The sequence below is a fragment of the Lycorma delicatula genome, chromosome 4 (assembly GCF_047948215.1).
Source record: "Lycorma delicatula isolate Av1 chromosome 4, ASM4794821v1, whole genome shotgun sequence".
Taxonomy (NCBI): Eukaryota; Metazoa; Arthropoda; class Insecta; order Hemiptera; family Fulgoridae; genus Lycorma; species Lycorma delicatula.
Genome location: NC_134458.1, coordinates 211,891,088 through 211,912,458, shown reverse-complemented (window position 1 = coordinate 211,912,458; position 21,371 = coordinate 211,891,088). Strand labels below are relative to the sequence as shown.

At 29.2% G+C, this 21,371-nt stretch overlaps 1 protein-coding gene across 1 annotated transcript in view; it reads left to right on the top strand.

Moving 5' to 3' along the window:
• Window positions 1–20,216, top strand: part of hob (bridge-like lipid transfer protein family member hobbit) — a 174,501-nt gene extending 154,285 nt beyond the window's left edge. The window contains exons 36-40 of the mRNA XM_075365147.1: window positions 1,859–1,952; window positions 6,235–6,458; window positions 9,604–9,816; window positions 11,117–11,224; window positions 16,256–20,216. Of these exons, the coding sequence (XP_075221262.1) occupies window positions 1,859–1,952; window positions 6,235–6,458; window positions 9,604–9,816; window positions 11,117–11,224; window positions 16,256–16,306 (690 nt within the window). The 3' untranslated portion in view covers window positions 16,307–20,216. The remainder of the gene's footprint in view (window positions 1–1,858; window positions 1,953–6,234; window positions 6,459–9,603; window positions 9,817–11,116; window positions 11,225–16,255) is intronic.
• Window positions 20,217–21,371: the final 1,155 nt, after the last annotated feature.

The window sequence follows — 21,371 nt, the reverse complement described above, 5'->3', positions numbered from 1 at the left end:
TCTCTTACTCGTGTATCATAGTGATCAATTAACTGTTAGTGATAGCTGTTCTTATAATAATTCATAATTTATTTGTGTTATTATAATCATCTGTTCCATAAACTTTTTATTAAATGATTGTTTTGAATATTTTATAAATATGGACTCAAGTTTTCAATTGTTACTTATTTTATTTTTATAATAATCATGCTTTGATTCTGGCTAAGAATTGTAAACTGTATCCTTCTATCTGGTGTCCTGCAATACCTGGAATGACCAGGAAGTTTTATCAGATTGCCTTTTATCACTAACCTTTGTTAATGATAAAAGGCACATTAAAAAAGAGGTTAAAAAAGAGGTTTCTCATTTCATTCTATTGATATTTATTTTTAGTGACTAATGATTACAGCAATTAATGCAAGTTAAAAATATACAAAATGGACGTTGAAGGAAGTTGATTCAAAAAGGACTTCATGGCTTGAAAGGCATATAAACATTTATTGAGATAATTTACAGATTTGATTGAGGTCTCATTTCATAAAAAAAACACATCAAGTTTGTCACCCAACATTCATTTTGGTTCAATATGGCTTCCATTTGTATTGCAACATATATCCCACCTGAAGTTCATTTCAGACTGTAGCCAGCAAGTCGAGCATTACTTGTGCAACTGCGGCATTAATTCAAAGTCTTAGCTCAACAAGATTAGCAGGCAAAGATGGTACATATAACCAATTATTAATGAAACCCCACAAGAAAAAATCTAGCAGGATCAGATCTGGGGAGCAAGGTAGCCATGCAATCGAACCTTCATGACCCACCAGCCTGGGAATCAAATATCAAGAAACTCTCAGACTTCTAGTAGTGATATGGTGTCCCAACTTGTTGATAGTAATGACGTCCATCTTGGTCATTATTGTCTAATTGAGAAATTAGACAATTTTGAGCATGTCCAGATAAATGATACCACTTATGGTTGCCTCCTGGAAGAAGAATGTGCCCTACAGTCTTTATTTGCTTATGAGCATGAAAAATATTGACCTTAGGGTTACCATGAATGCACTACAAAGTTTCATGAAGGTATTTGCTACTCCATATTCATTTCCACACAAAACTGCAGCCTAGCAACTTTGTCATCATCTGTAGTGTATTGAACCATGGTTAGTTTGTATAGCTTCAAGTGCAATCATTTATGTAATACATGCCAAACAGTCATTTGTGAAGTACCAGTCTCATGTGACACATGTCGAGTTGATTTCTTCAGACTGTATACAAAGCTTTCTCTGAGCTGTACCACAGCAGCTTCAGGGGCACATGGGTGTCCTGGTGAATTTGTATGTTTAAACAGAACCTGTCCAAACAAAAGTGTGGTGCCAAGAGTAAATTATATGCCTACTAGGAGTCTCCCTACCGTACTCTCTACAAAAATTACTTTGAACTGCAGTTGCTGACTGCAAATCATGAAATCAAAACACACAGCTAGCTTGTTCCACACCAGTAAATGTATCCATTTTTAACAATACTGGTATTAGCACTGGTGGTGGCTGAATTCAGTACTAATGAACTACGAGTCAAAACTTGATGTCCTTTGCTATGAAATGAGAACTAATCGAATCTGTAAGTTATCTAAATATATTTTTATATGCTTTTGAAGTTGTGAAGTCTTTTTTGAATCACTCTCTATATTATAATATAAGACAAATTTTATTTTTCTATATATCATTAAAATTTAATTTGGACCCGTTACATAAATGGGTTATTTTGTGATGACATTGAATTTTATCTTTAAAAATCTTTATTTTTAATTTTAACTAATTTAAGTTATGAAGCAATCATTTTGTATTTATATACTGATCTTTTATTGTTTTTTTATTTTCAGAGAGCGGTTAGAGTATTTTGTCGGGAAAAAGCTCCAGTCGGTGGAATTTCAGTGAAAGAACATTTTGAAATTAATGTTGTTCCACTGACCATAGGTAATTAATTTTATTGTGGTATTGTATAGTATAAGGGTTTCCATATGCAAAAAAAAGCCAGTTTGGAGACCAATTTATATTCAGCGGCTAAAAATTTAACTTTATTTACATCAATTAATTTTTTTTTTAAATTAGTAACACTATTTTCATTTACGCTTTAAGACTTTGGTACACTGATCTAATTGGTTCTGATTTTGACTAGTTATATTTTAAATCGCCATACATGATTTAGTGCCCTAATAGATTACATGTCACACTGTCATTATGTTTGTCTTGTTTTATTCTTAATTTTTTGAATGAATTCTTTTACTTGCATTAATGGGTATTGGAAAAAATCTGTTGATAATGTATATTAATTTTGTTTCAGTTAAGTGGTTTGTAGATAATTAAAAAATGACAGTTAGAAAATATATAACATTATTTTTGTGACATTCATCTATCAGCTGCAATATATCCTCTGATATCCAAAGTTTTATACCAGTTCTATTTGTTCTGCCAAAGTTTGCTTCTGCTGATTTAAGAATTTCCTTTTTAACATTCTCCCATTCTTCTGTATTTTCTACCCTATCTTTTTTACTTAGACCTCTTGCGATATCCTCCTCAATCTTCTTTACTTCCTTTTCCTGAAGCTTTTCTAAATTCCACACATTCATCTGGCACCTTTTCTTCAGGTTTTTAAACCACAATCTACATTTCATTATCACTAAATTATGGCCGCTACCATTGTTTGCTCCTGGATATGTTTTGCAGTCGACGAGTTGATTTCTAAATCTTTGCTTAACCAAGATATAATTTGACTGATACCGTACAGTATCGCATGTATATATTCTTCTATTATGATTTCTAAAATGGGTGTTGGCAAATACTAAATTATACTTTCTGCAAAACTCAATAATTCGGTCCCTTCTTTCATTCCTTTTGCCCAGCCTGTATTTACTCACAATATGCCCTTCCTTGCTTTTTCCGATGCTTGTATTCCAATCTCCAACTAGTATTAAATTTTCATCCCCTTTAAGTGTTTAATTGCTTTGTCAATTTCTTCATATGCAGGCTCTACCTCATCATCATCCTGGGCATTTATAGGCATATAGACGTTAACAGTCTTTGTCGGCTTAGGTTTTGATTTTATATTGATTACAATGCTTCTATCATTAAGCTTTTTGAAATACTCTACTCTCTTCCCCATCTTCTTGTTCATTACAAAACCTACTCCTGCCTGCCCTTTATTTGACTCTGATTTAATTATTCTAAAATCACCTGACCAAGAGTCGTTTTTCTCTTCCCACAGAATCTTGCTAATTCCTACTACATCTACATTTAACCTACCCATTTCCCTCTTTAAATTTTCTAATGTACCGACCTTTTTTAGACTTCTAACATTTCATGCTCCGAATCGTAGAATATTATTTTTTTTATTTTCTGACCCCTTACTTAGTAGTCCCCACCTAGAGATCCGAACGGGGGACTAGTTTACCTCCAGAATATTTTACCAAGGAAGGCGCCTCCATCTTTGTTACATGAAAATGCAGAGAGCTACATTTTTCAGGAAAAAAGAACAGCTGTAGTTTTCCATTGCTTTCAGCTGCGCAGTACTCAGAAGATTGAGTGACGTTCATATGGCTATTTAAGTTCTCCTGATTTATGCCCTTAACAACTACTGAAAGAGCTGCTGCCCTTTTTCAGGACTCATTCCTTAGTCTGGCTCTCAACAGATATCTCTCCAATATGGTTACACCTTCGATCCAGCTACTCTATATCACTGAGCACTCAAGCCCCTTCACCATCGGCAAGGTCTCATGATTCATAGGTGGAGGCAAACATATTAATTAATATTTCACAAAAAACAGTAAATGATTTCAAATGAGAGTAATTCATATTTTTAAATTCCCTGCAGTTTTCCAAATTCCTATAATCTTTCTAAGTAAAGTGTTTTATTTGAATATGAGAGTCAAGAATATACTCACAGTAATTTTGTTTGGAAAATGGTTGAAAAGTGTATATTCAGTAAAAAATGTATGTTAAATGTGTTATTTTTTACTTTCCTATCTATAGCATTATATGCTGCTGTAGCAGCTATAACTATAACAGGTAAGTTATAGTTTGGTCAGTAAAAAATCTAAAAAAAATTTATTCCAATGCTCCCAAGTACAAAAATTTGTTTTTTTCCATAGATATGTATATACAGACATGTGTAAAATATGTTGGCCTATAACTCTGGACCCTGCTGACCAATTTTCTTCATACTTGATTGACAGGTGCTCTTCGGGGAAAACAATATAGTAATTTTTTGCAAAAATTGAAAAAAGGAGTGAGGGTGTTTTGGCGGAAATAAAAGTTCAAATCTTTACTGGAGCACGTTTTTATCAAAATCACAAATTACAAAAGATTGTTACGTAATATTCACTCCCTACCGTAAAAATGCTTGCTTCAGAAAAGGAGTTAACAGGAATTTTTGCATTTATATTTTCTATATCAATGGGCCTTCAGACCACTATAAAACTTTTTCAGCTATCCCATTCCAATGGCCTGTGGTAACAAAAAATATTTTTTTTTAATTTTTAAAAAACTTTTTAAATTTAAATCCATCTTTCAAGTTACCTGTTGCATTTAAATTGTAAAAATGTTAATTTTTTTATATCCATTACTCTTTATAGTATTTCTTGAAAATAAATTTCCAAAAATGTTTACCTTCTTCCTAGAAAATTACAACCTCATTTATTTAGAATTACAGCTGTATATTTGTATTTTTTAACAGTTTTTAAAAATTCTTTTTTAAATTTATTATTACCACTTAGGAATAATTTTCTTAAAAATTAATTTTAATCAAATACTTCCCCTTGATTGGGTTGATTATTGGGTGCCCCCAATATGAAAAAAAATTTGCTATTTCAAAATTTTAAAGTTAAAAATGTATTTTGTTAAACAATAAAGTCACTAAAATAACTTAATATCCCTCCCCTGATGCTCCCAAATTAAAAAAAATCTAAAAAAATCTTTTTTTAAATTTAGATTTTAAATTATTTAAAATCAGTTTTAGTGGTTGGGATTGAACATTCCTTAATTTGACCAGCAATACTGGTCAAGTTTATGGAATTCATATACATTCATAGAATTTTATGTTTATATTTCATATATATTTATATTAAATCTTACATATTTATACTTAAATAACTAATATTTATTATAAGTTACTCATTTATTGCTGGCCCTTTCATCTTGTTTTTTTAAATTTAATAAATTGATTTTTCAGTATTTTTTTAAAAGTGGTGTAATGAAAAGGTTCTTGTTGTGACACAGCAATTGAAATGCATATAGAAGTGCTGTAAATCATGTTAAAACTAACTTTTACCTGTTGAAAAAGCAGTGGTATTTGTATCTAAATATTTTTTCTTCAGATTTTAAAAGCATTTTCAAAGCCTGTATTCTAGTTTTCATAATGTTTTAAATGTAATTCTTTAAAGAAATATAAGAGGAAACATTAAATGCACCTACAATGAAATTTTGAACTTTTTGAAGGACAAGATACATTTATTTTCTCTATCAGAATATCTTGGTCGCAAAATAGACAGGTGTAGTAACAGTTGAAACCATCTCAGTTTTATTACATAAGTCAGCCAATAAGCATCTGTTCCTTTCTATTTTCTGAGTACAGCTTCTGTTTGCGCTCGTACGTCGCTCTAGTAGTGGGGGTATACATGCAGACTGCTGGACACCGGCAGTTCTCGCGCAATATTAGCCGTGTAAGCAACTCGCCCGTTTAGCGGCATTAATGATTTTATATCTCATTTGTTTTATTTTATGTAACTTATTATCATTTCACTCAAGTCTTTTTATGACATGTATAAATTCGTATTCTAATCTATTTACAGTCCACTCATTGTTTTATTAAATATCATTCTTGACTGAATTATGAGCATTGTTTCTTTGTTTATTTCACGCTATTCAAATTGTGAAATATCCATATTTAGTCAAACAGCTTCTACTCAGAAATAAATGGTATAGAAAAATGGTAACTTAATATTTTGTTTTAGAAATTTAAACATGAGATGTTTTAAAGAACAAACTATAGGTATCATGAGAACCACTGAAGTTTCCCTTGGATTCTGATATAACACTAAAATGCATTTTAAAACAGCTCTAATGTTTTTATTGTAATCATTGAATTGTGTCAGTGTATTTCATATTTTGGCATATAACACAGCCTCAACATAGATTATTATTATTATTATTCAGATGATTATTATTCTGCTTCTGCTTGTGATTTTATGTTTATTTTTTGTAGGTTTAACTAAGAAATTTTATGATACCATGATGAAGTTTTGTTTTCCGGAGCGTGATCCTGATAACATAGAAGGTGATACGATTGAAGATACTGAACCTAATAGTGGAAGTACCAGCAGTACCACTAGCAGTAAAAAAAGTAAAAGTGGTGGTGCATTTAAAAAAGGAAAAGATTCAAACTTTTATGTTCGTATTGAACAGAAGGATGATGTTGAGAAAATGAAGGTAATCTTTTAGTAATTCAGTATTTATGAATTGTAAAAGTTGCTTGTTATAGGATAAACATATATTAATAACCTGACTATCCTGGGGTGGAGGTAATCAGTTTAAAAAATTTGTTGTAATTGCTTGACACCAAGTTTAAAAAAAATCCAGCATTTTCTATAAGTTAAATATTTGAAAGTCATTCACTTACACATGCACACACACACACACACATATATATATATATAAAAGTGTAAAGTAGTCTACAAATATATAAATGTGTGTGTATATTAAATACATACTATTTATTTATGTATTTACAATGAACTGAACTAATTGGTGTTCCTCTAGCTACAGATTATATCAGATAATATTTATATTTATTACCAGAAAGGATTAGATTATATTGTCACATGATCGCAGTTGACAAGGATATTGAGAGACTAACATAAAAATTTCTTATAAAAACAATTTATTATTCTAAAGACATGTAAAAAAAAAAGTAATAATAATGACAATAAATTGACATAACATACAAAATAGTAATTCAAATAAAAAGACAAGATTTACAAGGGTTGTATGAAAAGTTGTGAGTCTCAACATGAAGATGGCAGCACTTGTCAACAAAAGTTAGGGATTGTATTTGCACATGCGTTGAAAGGTACTCACTATAATTTCAGCCATTTTGGATGTTCAGTTGTTTGATAATCGTTTGAGTAAGTCATTGTGAGTGTTTTTGTGAAAATGGAAAAAATTGAATATCGTGCCATGACTAAATGCTTGCATTTGAAAGGCAATACGCCTACACAAATTAAAAGCAAGTTGGATGCTGTTTGTGGGGACTCTGTTCCATCATTTGCCACCATGAAAAGATGAATTTAAGCATGGTCTTACCAGCTTGGTTGATGATGAGCATTTGGGATGGCCAAAAACTGCAACCACCACCGATATCATTGAAAAAGTCCAGATGGTACTGGACGACTGACAAATTAAGGTTTGAGAGATAGCAGAGGCTGTGGGCATCTCAAAAGAACGTGTCTGTTATATATTAACTGAAGAATTGGATATGCGTAAGCTATCAGTGTTTACTCACTTTGAACCAAAAACGTATTCTAATGAACATGTCCAAGGTCCTGCTGGAGCAGTTTAAGCAAAACGAGTCAGATTTTTTGCATCAATTCATAACTGTAGATGAAACGTGGATCTAGCACTACACTCCCGAGACAAAACAACAGTCAAAACAATGGACTGCAGAGGGTTAACCTGCTCTGAAAAAGGTGAAGACGGTTCCATCAGCCGGGAAGGTGATGGCAGCTGTTTTTTGGTATAGTAATGGAATTTTTTTATTGATTATCTTCAAAAAGGTAAAATAATAACGGGACTACCATATTTGAAGAAGAAGAAAGTGCTTTTCCATCCGGACAATGCATCTGCTCACACTTTGATGGTTGCTATGCTAAAATTCATAAATTGCACTTTGAATTGGTTGACCACTCACCGTATTCACCAGATCTGGCCCCAAGTGACTTTTTCTTGTTTCCTAAACTTAAAGCTTCACGTGGAGAAAAGAGATTTTCATCAGATGAGGAAGTTATCACATACGTAAACGCCTATTTTGCAAAGAAAGACGCCAGCTACTATTTGGAAAGGTTAAAGAGGTTAGAGGTTCATTGCTGGAAAAATTGTATCGACTTGAAAGGAGACTTTGTTAAAAAATAAAACTATATTTGACAGAAAAAATATGTCTTTCTACAATGTTAGGCTCAAAACTTTTCAGACAACTCTTGTATTTAATGATTGTTAAATTTATAAATACCAATATACAGTCCAGTTTACTAAAAATGCTATAAGGACTGCTAGAAACTAATATTGCATTAATAGCAAAATAACAATAGGAAAGTCTAAAGTTCATACCGTTCAATTTTTGCAAGTACTATTACTTTTACTATTAATAAAACTTTACTCACTGAACAACTTCTTGCATTCATTCACTGTCCACACTGGTACCTGTAACATACTTTTCACTCATTACTGCACGCTTACTGATATAGCTGTTATCACGACTGCGCCGAACACGGCCTTGCAAAAACTACTTACTGCCCACTCATCCCTGACAGTATTTATATTCCAATTGGTATCTGACTCGTCCTTTTAATTGTTGAAGTGTAATAATTTTCATTTTCCCTTATGTTTTTTCTAAATGCTGTTTCCGGTCCAGTAATCCTTCTGGTCAAACAAGAACTTTTGGAGGTGCCATTGTCTGTATTACAGAGAACAAATTGTTAAAACAGACCCTTATACTAAAAAAAGAATCCTTTTTAGTTCCTTCTACATTCTTCTTTATTTTCTCTTTCTTTCTTCTTAATTGGAAGAAACCAGTTACCCTGGTCTGTTGTACTTGTCCTGTTACAATATTTGTTAAAAGATTATAATATTCATTACCTAGAAGGGATAAGACGGTTTCAAAAAGATATTTTGCATGAAAATTCTTCCAAATTTTATTTATTTGAAGTTTTACCCTGTGAATATCAACACAAAATAACTGTCCCGATCAAAATGGAAGAAGGAATCTCTAAACTTTCAAAAAAGTATCCATGTAATTCTGTCAAATAAACTCAGCTCATAAAAATAATGCAGAAAAAAAGATTGAATAAGGTAAACAACAAACACCTTTCAATTAAGCAGTGTATAAGTTGTAATTTTGCAAGCTATATAAATATAAAATTTCTTGTGTTAGTGGTGGTGTATTTCTGTTTTAATTTTTACTGTTTGTTTTTTACGTATACTTCTGCTTAACTGTTGCATCAATTATTTTCCATCATTATGCTTCTGAATTATAAAGGGATTGGTATTGCTACTAAATAACCTTGACAGTTCCTCTTAGGCTTTATACAACAGTTGAGCCATATTTATATTCATACTGCCCTTTGGCTAAATCAGCTCAAAAATCAATTCCTAAACAAACTTTAGGCTGCACAAGAGAGGATTTCTCAGTATAGAATTATAAAGCAGATATCCAGTTACTATTTCATTTAATAATTAAACTACAGACTTTTTCATGGTCCTTACTGGCCATGAAACAATTTGATTAATGCTATTGTATGAGATGTAATGTATACTACAGTAAAGTTTTAATTTTGTATTTTTTTTATTTGATATTTTTTAGGAAAGAGCTGAAAAGAATAAATTATTTATATATATAAAAATACCTGAAGTTCCAGTTCGTGTTAGCTATAAAGGAAATAAAGAAAAAAATCTTGAAGATATTCGTGATTTCTCATTAGTTATACCTACTTTAGAATATCATAATGTTACATGGACTTGGTTGGATCTTCTTTTAGCTATGAAAAGTGACAGTCGCAGTGTTATATTGTCACAAGTAAGTTTTATGTCATTGAGTTTTATTCATTATTATTATTTTTTGTTTACGTCTTAATTTCTTGAATGAAAGATGTAGTAATAAAAATAAAAGATTTAAAAAAAATAAGAAATATATATAAAGCTCTATCAGTTAATATTATTTATTATGTCTTTGCTGCTTTTTCTCTTAATTACATTTTTTACATACATTTTTTTCTCAGTATATACCGATGATGATCGTTTAATAGTCAACATTTCCATTAATTTTTGATTTTAAGTATCACTTTTGTAAGTAATTTTTGAACATTTACTTGTTTTCCAATTCAATTCCATCGTTGACAACATAATGTGTGTGTAAAAGTATATATATCAGATAGTTATTGATAGTAAAGTAATGTTGATGCTTCATATGCGTTTTCTGTGAAAATTGTTCTGTTAAAAATACAACAAACAAGTGGTAAATGCTAACTTGAAAATTAAAAAAAAAATGTTTTATAAAAAGTTTCTTTTATTTCAACTGAGAAAATTTCTTGTGTTAGTGGTGGTGTCTTTAGTATTCACTCTCATTAAAACTTTTACATAATTTTTTTTTCAAATACCATTGTGTCATATTGTAGTTCTCATAAAAGTAAAAGCTTGAAAAATTACAACTTATACACTGCTTAATTGAAAGATGTTTGTTGTTTACCTTATTCAGCTTTTTTCTGCATTATTTTTATGAGCTAAGTTTATTTGAACACCTGTAGGAATTACAGTAAATTTTACATAAAAATACCCTTTTTTCATTTGTGGTGGTGTTACTGTTTCTACTTCCCGTAATCTTAAGAAATTATTTTGTAAAAAATAGTGCTTAAAGAGTATTTAAGAAAAGGAACTTTATTTATCATTTAAATACTTATAATAGGCTTCCCAATAATGGATTTTAATGTGGTAACCATTTAAGAAAAAAATGCTATTTTAACATCCGATATTAAATTTGTTTAGCTGTCAATAAAAAAGGAATTTCTTACATTTGTATTTTAATATTACTATTTCAGTATTCATAATTTGAGTTAAAAATGGTGTGTATAAGGGTAGTAAAAAAAAATATTAAAAACAAATTTAATTGCTTTTCACTATTCTGCACTGGAATAGCTATACAGACAATTAGATCATTTTGTTCTATGCTTAGAAAATGACTACCCTTTCCTAAGAGATGACCGTTTTGCTAGTAGTTTTAACAGAGTGGTGTTTTTCCTTCAACCCTTTTTTTTTCAGTGCAGAATTTTAACATATTATTGAAGTAAAATTTAATTACATGAAATACTTTCTGTTTTTAGGCGATTAAACAAAAATTACAAATAAAAATGAATAGAGGTACTTCTGAAGAAGGAGCTTCACCTCAAGAAGAAGATAAAGCTAGAATGTTATTCGGAGCTAGACTTATGGTAAGAAATATGAATGTTACTATTTACAAAATTATAATTAATTTTAGTAATCTTTGTTTTGTTACTCGAACTGTGTAAGAAGGCTAATACATTTTGGAGTATTACATTTTAATTCAAAAAATGTTATTGCATCACTATTTTTGATTTTGATGATATTTGGTATATGATAACTGAATATTTTTTTATATTTAAAAAAATATTTTTTGGCCACTATTTATATACTATTATATTTTTTGTAATATTTTTTTATATTTAAAAAAATATTTTCTTGAGTAATAGATTATTTTCTAACTCGCCAACAGGTAAAAACAGCCATTTTTGTCACTTTTTCTTTGAGCTGTAGCTTTCTTATTTTACATTGTACAGAGGATCAAGAAGGGCTTTTTGGAAAGAGTAAAGATGGAACTTAATCTTAGTGTACTCAAAATTCATTTTGTTACATAACCAAATCTTGTAATATTTACTGAAGTTTACAAATTGTTTTTTCAAATTTTGGGCCCAAAATAAATAATGAAGGGCTTAGGGTAGCAGGCCTGTTTTTTACCTTTTAATTCTTAGGTACTAGTAGTACTTATAAAAAGAAATTAGACTTTTAACAAATGTCCTTCATTAAAAAAATGGCCTAAAATCATAAGATTTTGAAAATGTCTGTTTTGGGGCCCAAAATCCACATGTGGGACAGGTGGCAAAAATCTAAAATGTTTACAGCAGTAAGTACTTTTTATGTACTTTAAAGTCATATAAAATTTATTTTGTTACTCAAACAGGTTGCAAGTAATGAAGCCAACAAAACTGCTAAAAACACTGTTCCTTCTAACCATAAAAAAATATTGATGTTATGTATTTCTTCTGATTATAAAGATTACAACTAAACTCATTAGAATGAATAAATTGATAATTAATAAATATTCAATTACAGAATTATAAATAATAATTTCAAAATGATAAACAATTCAAATACACTAACAAGTTGTTCAATTCACTTTTACATTGTTTTGCTCCTGCTAATGGAAGTTATGAATAAATCTTGCACTTTTTTATAACAAACTTAACTAACATAACTTAGTGCTCCTGCCATTTCTTTATTGATTAGAACTGATGAATCCTCATTCATCTTTGGTGTAATGTTGTGTCCTCTTCCAGTAGTTGATAGAAAAAGCTCTGAAGGCATGAGAATCTTCAAAATATTTTCCAGTTGAACCCATGTTTGATTATCCCTCAATGATTTCTTGAATGAATTAACAGGACCCTGCAGAGGAAACAGTGTATTCGATATTCCTCTTCATTTTCATATATTTTGACTTCAATTACTTCACCTAACCACCGCTTGCCATCGTATATGCAGCAAACATAATTTTTACATTTTGGCTTTGGTAAACCTATAAAGCAATCAGAAACACTAATGTTCTTGTATACCAATACTAATGTAAATGTTTCTGATTCAGAGGTTAAAATGTTTCAGATTTTTGCCACCTGTCCTACATGTGGTTTTTGGGTCTCAAAAATGAGACATTTTCAAAATCTTATGATTTTGTGGCCATTATTTTTTTTTTTAATGAAGGACACTTGGTAATAGTCCATTTTTTCTTTATAAGTACTAGTAGTACATAAGAATTAAAAGGTAAAAAACAGGCCTGTAACCCTAAGCCCTTCATTATTTATGTTGGGTCCAAAATTAAATAAAAAATAAATAATTTGTAAATATCCAATAAACAATTCAATTATTTGTAAACAATTCAGTAAATATTACAAGATATGGATATGTAACAAAATGAATTTTGAGTGCACCAAGATGAAATTCCATCTTTACTCTTTCCAAAAAGCCCTTCTTGATTCTTTATACAATGTAAAATAAGAATAATCTATTACTCAAGAAAAGTTTTTTTTAAATATAAAAAAATATTTTTTGGCCACTACAATTTGGTTAGTTATATACCAAATATCATCAAAATCAAAAATAGTGATGTACTGATCATTTGTTGAATTAAAATGGAATACCCCTTTTGTGGTTTCATATGTTATGTAAATCTTTAGTTAAATTAAGTAAACTTATGAGAAAAAATTAATTATTTGGGTGTATGGATAGGCATGAACCTTCAGATCTCTGAGTAGTAGTAATACATTATATTCAGAAGCATTTTGTAGTAATATGTTTGTTTTTGAATGGATTTTCACATCATGAAAAATTCATTTTTGTTGATGATAATGTCTAGTTAATACAGCTTACTAATTGTCAATATTATTTGTACTCTTGATCTGCTGTACAGGGGTACCTATACTCTTTCTACTTTGGATAATGCTACTGTTCCTTTTCCTTCCTTGAATTTAAAGTTTAGGTTGTTACTGCTTGTCAGTGGCATTGAATAAATGCTGTTTTAAAGAAACATTTGGAAAATACATTTTGATACTCCCAAAGGCGCTGCCATCATAATTTTTATTCAGAAAAATCTTTCATTTTTTCATTTATGTTTTCTTTCTGTTCTTCTTTTATAGATAATTTATTTAAATTAATTTTATCATAGTTATTTTTTTTAAATTATATATATTTTTAAAGGTATGTAGACGTACCACAAATATTGACTGTAGTGTTTTTCATTACAATTTTTTTATCATGTTACTTTAACAACAAACCTGCACTGACTGCTTTAATCATCTTAATAAATAAATGCCAACTTTTTGCTTTTCATCTTCATTGTAATTATTGCTTTACTATACTTTTACTTTCATTTGAATTAAAAGTAGGACTACAAAAAAGGCTAAAAGTTGTTTGAAAAAAAAACTTATATCTTGATTAAAATTAGAAAAGAGGGGTGGTGACAACATGAAGAGTATTCTACAGGTCATGAGCTAAGGCTTTCTGGGATGTGGCAGTATTTTAACCCAAAGTTTTGTGCTTGAATTATTTTTTCTAAATCTAAAATACTTAGAAAAACAGAATGACTAATATAACTAACTGGTAATACAACACCAAAAAAGGAAAGAAAAAAAGTTTTCTGGTATTTTGCATAGACAATTTTTTATTTTAAAATTATCTGGGAAAACTTATAGTAGTACTATCAGATGATCATTGTCCACAAAATAAAAAAGGAATTTAAAAAATCAGTTGATTTGATGAAGAGTAAGACTTAAACATTAGGAAAAAACAATTTGAGTACTTTCTACTAGTCTAATTATTTTTCTCGGTAATTACTACTGATTTAAGCCTTTTTTGTAATATGATCCTAGATTTCATGGACATTTTTAATAATTTTAGGCTGTAGTAGTTTTCTATTAAGTTAGTTAACTGTGTATATAAATATTGAAATTTAAAAGCAGTAGTGAAATTTTTATTTTAAGTACTTTATAGAGTTGGTTTACCACCAACTTTAGGTGTTTCATAAACAAGGACTCAAATATAACCTTGAGATTTTAAATTCAACTGAAAACCAACACCAATTAGGAAAATATACATGTCATAAATTTCAGTACAAATTAGTTAAAATCTCCAGATATGATTTTGAAGTAAATGTTTTTTTTAATTAGAAGTGTGTAAAATTAAAATTATTGAAATAAAAAAATATTTATTTACGTGATAAAAATTAAAGCTAAGTTTTTTGAACTTAAAATTTTTAATATCTTATTGCTACGCGGGATATTTCTAAAAGTAAAGATCGCTGGGAAATTTCTCTCCTTAAGGTTGGTGAACCTGTGTCATTCATGGCCATACTAATAATGTACACACTGCATTGTCTATAAGTTGTTGAATTGTAGTATCTTTGATTGCGTGTGAGTTATTACATTACAAAATGAGTAGGAAAATCGATGTTGCCACCAACTGTAAAATACATGGAGTCATGTGTTTTTTTAAACCATCAAAATGTTAAGCCGGCTGTAATTCATAGGCAGTTGGTTGCTGTGTACAGTGATAATTGAATGAATGAAAGAAACATCTAAAAATGGTGTGAAAGGTTCAGAAGTAACAGAATTAATGTGCATGAAGAAGAATGTCTGGGGAGGCCCTCAATAATCACAGAGGACTTGTTGAAACACATCGATGATGAAATCAGAAAAGAGCGTTGCTCAATGATTTCCGACTTGGCCATTCTTTTCCCTGATGTTTCAACAGCTGTTGTTATTGGTTGCATTGTTCATGACCATTTAGGCTTTAGAAAGGTTTGTGCACGTTGGGTGCTGCACGTCTTGACAGAAAGTCACAAAAAAATCCGAATGGGATCTGCTTTAGAATTTTTGATGCGCTACACAGAAAAAGATGATGAGTTCTTTCAATTCAATTGTTACCAGTGATGAAACATGGATTTCATATTACATGCCAGAGAGAAAACGGCGGTCAAGTGAATGGTGTCATCCTCAATCAACCAGATCAACAAAGGTCAAGCCACAGCCATTTGGACGCAAACTGATGGCCACAGTCTTTTGGGATTGGTTTGGCATATTGCTGATTGATTTCATGCCACGTGGAACAACTATAAATGCAGAAGCCTACTGTGAGACTCTATGTAAGTTATGGCATGCCATTCAAAATATTTATTATAGGTTTTTTTTATAGATATCAACCAATCAGATTGTAGGAATGAAATATTGTTGAAACCATAAAATAACTTGTGATGCAGTCATAATATTAATTCAGGATTTTAAGACCACTTGCATTAAGGTTTTATTTAATAATAATTCATTGCATTTAATAATTGATGAATTTTTTTTTCTATTGAATTGGCTGGCAGCATTTTCTTTGGGTAATCAAGTATAATATTTGAATGATTTTATTAGTTTTATCTACTCATATTTTTCATTCTTCCTATGCTTAAAAGCTTAGAGATGTGCTTTTTAAAAAAGACCTATTATATTGTTATGCCTTTTGGGAAAGTATATTAAATGAGGTCATACTGTTTTTATTTCAGTGATCAAAATGAGTTACTTATTAAAAATCTATTTTTTAATTTTGTTTATTAATTGTTGGATGAATTGCCCCCTTTTATTATAAAATTTGTGTAATAGAAAAACTTGAAATCAAGGAATTGAATTTTTTTTCAGCCAGGTGATGGTAGAATTCTTAAGAAAGGAGTATTCAAGTTTCCAAAATAAGAACCGAGATAAATTGTTATCTATCCTTCCAAAACAGGCGTTATCTGTATGAGATTTCATCAATATTCATTTATATATACTTAAAATTTATATTGTGATCCAGTAAAATTATTTAAAAAAAGAAGAGATCAGCTTTTTGATTGAATTAAATTGTTAATTACTATTTGCGTTATCAAATTTTTTGTCAAAGAGGTATAAAATATATCAGATACATTTACTCTTTTTTTCAGTAATTTAAAGAAAGATAAGAAAGGATGTTTCTTTGTGGTAGTGATGATGCCGAGCTTAATCATTATTTAGATCTTTTAGAACCTTCCAGATGAAAGATGAGGTACTATCCCTTATTTTTTTGAAAATAATGTTTTTTTATGAATTCAATTGTGCAGTACTTTTTTAATTGTTAATCTGTTATGAAGAAAGAAATTTTTATCAAATTATGAAACTATATTTCTTCCAAAGCTGTTTTATACTTAATGATTTCTATTTCCTCAGCTTTTTTTTTTAATCCAGTTAGAAGTTGTAAATCACACAAAACTCTTAGATAATGGTATTATATTGTTTAAATTTTTATTAAAGTGCGTCTTAATTGAGGAAATCTAGCTAAAAAGTAAAGCAGAACTACAGTTGGAAATTTGTTTTCAAATGTACAAAACTTGCTTACTTAAATTTAATTTTTTTCAAATGATTTCCTGAGCTTGAAATGAAAGTAAGAAACACAAGCGTTATCAAAATAAGTTGGAGCACCCATTCAAATTTTCAAAAGAATTCTTATTACAAATCTTATTTCTTCCTTTGAAAATTTATTTTAGAATCTAACTTTAACTTTTAAATTACTCAGAACTCTTTCAACCAGAGTATGGTTGAATCACTTTTGAAAGTGTTTTTCATATACGGTATTTCATTGAAAGATAATAAATTATGCTGGAATTACAAATAAATGGTCTCATCTGAAAATGTTTTATTAATTTGTAACCTGGCTTGTATTTAAAATAAATTAACTTTACAAGTTTAGTTAAAATTGATTCAGTTATTATTTTGTTTTATACAAATATGTACAAACACAATTTATAGTAATGAGTATATAATTTGTTTCAGTTTTATAGAGATATAAAAATAGCATAAAAATGAAAAATAGGCTTTGATAAAATTCACAATCCTTTTTATTAATCGTAATTACTATTATCAGCAATATTAAACAGCTTTCCTCAGACTGAAAGCAAAACTAGAAATCTGCATTGCTGTACATGTCTTTGAGTATGTATGAAAAAAGTATAAAAAGTGCAAGCTATAATCTTGAAAGTGAAAAGTGTGTCATTGGATTGTATTTACATTTCTGTCTTATATTTTTACCTTCACCCATAATTTTTTAAGAAGATAATACTTAAATAAATATTCTTCTGCATTACTAGCTTTAACCTTGACTTTGAACACTTTTAGTTTCAAACCCTTTTTTCATGTGGTGAAATAAAAAACAACTGAGAAAATATTTTTCCTCCTTAGGAAGGCAGACATTATTTAAAATCATAACCTTAGTCAAGATTTAAAAAAAAAGTTTAGAAAAGTTGTAAATTGTGTGGGCTTTAATTTTTATCCTCACAGTATTTCTGACATGTTACAAAGTAAGTTGAAACCCAGTTTTTACCAGGAGTTGGCTGAAACCTAACATTTCAAAAAAGTCTTTAATGAAAGTTATTGAAAATTGTGTATGTGTTTTAACTGAAGAATGAACCACTATTAGTGACATACTTTTGAAAAGTTTTACCTAATTTTATTTCTTCTGGTTATCTTGCTTTCTTTTAAGTGGTGAATTCTGTTAGAGTTGGATTACTGTTTCTTAACTTATGGAGTAACAGGCACTGTAAAAAATTCTAGAAATTATGGAAACCATCTTTGTGTGATGAGACTAAAATAAAATCTCAAAAAGTTCAATTTACAGACAGGTACTTCATTCTTATTTATATAGATTTTATTGGTTTAGATTTAAAAAAATTAATTTGAGAATTGTAATGTGTTTATTATCCATGTAGAATCTTATATAGAGAGCTTATTAGTTTAACTCCAAAGATTGTCCAGCAGCTGATTTGTTTCCAAAAGTCCAATTAATTTAATGCAAAAATTTTAGTGATTGAATATTCTTTCATTTTTCTCCCATTAGATTCTTTAATTAAAATTTTCAAAACATGAATCATTTAAAATATGACTACAGTTGATATTTTTTTTACTAGATGGTGAACTGCACTTTTTACAAAGTGATAGTTTTGCAGTATCTTGGACTGTAATAAATTATGAAAATTAAAGGATGTGAATTAAGATGAAATAAAACCACATTTAAAAGATTGTTTCTATTATGTCAATGAAGTTAAAGTAACAATCAGTGTAATTTATATTTAATCAGATAACTGCATATTGTTATTTTTCTTTTTTTTAGCTAGTGACCTTAGTAGTCCGGGGAACATTTTTTGAAAGACTTTTTATTCATTTCAATGAGTGAAAGTTAAAAAAAATATTATTTATAAGACAAACCTAACAAAATTAAAGTAAAATAGGAGAATCACTGATAAAAGAAGTGTATGTTTTTTTGAACATCTTGATGAAAATAGATCCTTTACTGTTTTCAAAATGTGAATAATTGTTTAATGTGTTCATTTTATGTAATTTCTTTTTTAATTATAGTTTTCTTTTGCATATAAGAAAAAACATATGTTGCATATAAATTAAAATTTTTTGGAATGCAAAAAAAAAATTTTAAAAGTCTTATTCTGGAAACTGTTTTACAGTGCAGATACCATATCAGAAACTATCAAGATTTTTTTGTTACTGAACAGATAAAGTACATAAATATTTGGATAAATATAAATATAACCTTCTACTTTCTCTGCAAGGGTATATTACTGTTACTGTAACTTGAGAGATTATTTTGTTTCTAATAAGGCTAAGCATTTTAAATATGTAGATTACAACAACGTAAGAGCCAAGTAAATTATTATTACGTTAACTGGAAAAAAATTTTAGAATATAGAATCACAAAGTTTTAACTTATAATCAAATTACATATTGGTTTGTACAAAAAAAAACAAGTGTATATGAAATGTTTTAGAATTATCTAAATAGAGATAAAGTGATCCTGTGAACATTGACATTTGAGCGCTGAAAAAATCTAAAAAAAGGATTTAAAGATACCCATAATTTACTTTGTTAAATTTTTTGCCATTAAATAGGTCAGTAAATCTTTGAGGTGAGGTTTTAATAACTTTACCTTTGAAATTAGACTCTTCTTTGCTGTCCTAGTCAGTGTGTTATTGAGTAAATACATCCACTTTTAATTTTAAAGTAAATTAATCTATTCAAATTTTTGCAACACAAGTTATAAATTTTGGCAATAAAAATTAACTCTTTTATCTGTAGATCCTATAGATTTTTTGTTTATCAATATTTTCATTATTTTTCTTGATATAAGCTTATTAGTTTGGAGGAGGAATATTTACCATCATCTATTGATACCCAACCACTGGAAGATGCTAGAAGTATATAACAGAAACAATTACTTAGGTACTTGTTTATTGATTTATCGTCCTCAATATTAGTTAAATTTTTATGTTCTTATCAGAATCAGTAAATTTTAACATATTTTTTTAAATACTTATTTCTTCTTTGACAAATAACTTGATTTGAAGCAAATTTATTAATAATATGAACTGTGATATAAAATATATTATTGTGTTATTTACAAAAGAGTGAGTATTATTTTAATAATATTTAAAAAAATATTTTTTCAAATGTATCTTTATAATATTACTCGTTATTTATTATTATATTTATTTATAATATAATCTGCAGTATTTCATGCAATGTAGTAGTGAAATATTATATACTGTAACCATGATGTGTTTTGAAATAAATAATATGGCTGTTTTACAAAAAAATACAATTTTTTATTCACTTGCTATGAATGTTTTTGTGTATATTTTTAGAGCCAAGAAATTTTCCAACTTGTTTGTACATGTATCTGTCATTAGGAGTTGGTAAAAGCTTACTTATCTGCACATATCTGACCAACACATTTTCTTAAAATTATTTGTTGAAAACTGTACATTTTATGAACTCATACTGTATTTTCAATATTACTTTCCCATCTATCGCTATAGCCATAGAAAGAAGGTAAAGTATTGTAATCGGTCCAATTTGGGTGTATGGAGTTTTCATCAGATCTTGACACCTAAGGAACCCAAAAAACTGGATGGAAATTTTTCGGATGTTCATATGTACATGTGTGTTCAGTGTCGCACTCTAAATCATGAACGATTTTGACCAGACTCGGTCAGATTATTTCTGTATATGAGGCATTGATGCCATTTAATTTACAAAAGGTCAAGGGGGTGAGGCTGTAGAGCAAGGTCACCCTCAGTATCTCGAGATTTCGCCTAATTAAGGTTTTATATTTCTTAGTCGCATTTGTTAATGATTAAAAGTAATATTTGCAAAAAAAAACTTTTGCAAAATCACACTCCTATTCCAGAAATTGCTCATAACTAGTGGCTAAATAGGTATACTGTGTCATGGGTATATCCCTGTCGCCACAAGAGCGCTAGTGTAGTAGCACTGACTTGCTAAATTAAGTTGTTTGTGTATGCATTTGTAAGCTGCATGACGGGAAAGTCCAACAACTGTGTTGTCAGCTTTTTTCTTACCAGTAGTCTGGAACAATACTGCCAGTCAGGGAGGTTAGCACAATATTGCTTCTCGACATTTTAGCCAGTTTGTATTGTGTTCTTACAGATTTATATAAAGTCTTTTTAATCCATCATCAGTTTATAAAATACTTTATCAACAATCGTTATCTGTTTTACATATAAAAAATTATAGTATCGTTATCTGTTATTGCAGTTCATGATGGTAATTCATTGCCGGAAAGTTGTGTTTATAACTGAAGAATCCATGAAATTGAGATAAGCTTTTTATGTAAATTGGTAAATTTTGATGAATTTGTAAGTGATTTTTGATAACACTTGTATACATACATTTTATGCAAACTGTATGGTATGAAATAGTAAGGAAATTACTTCAA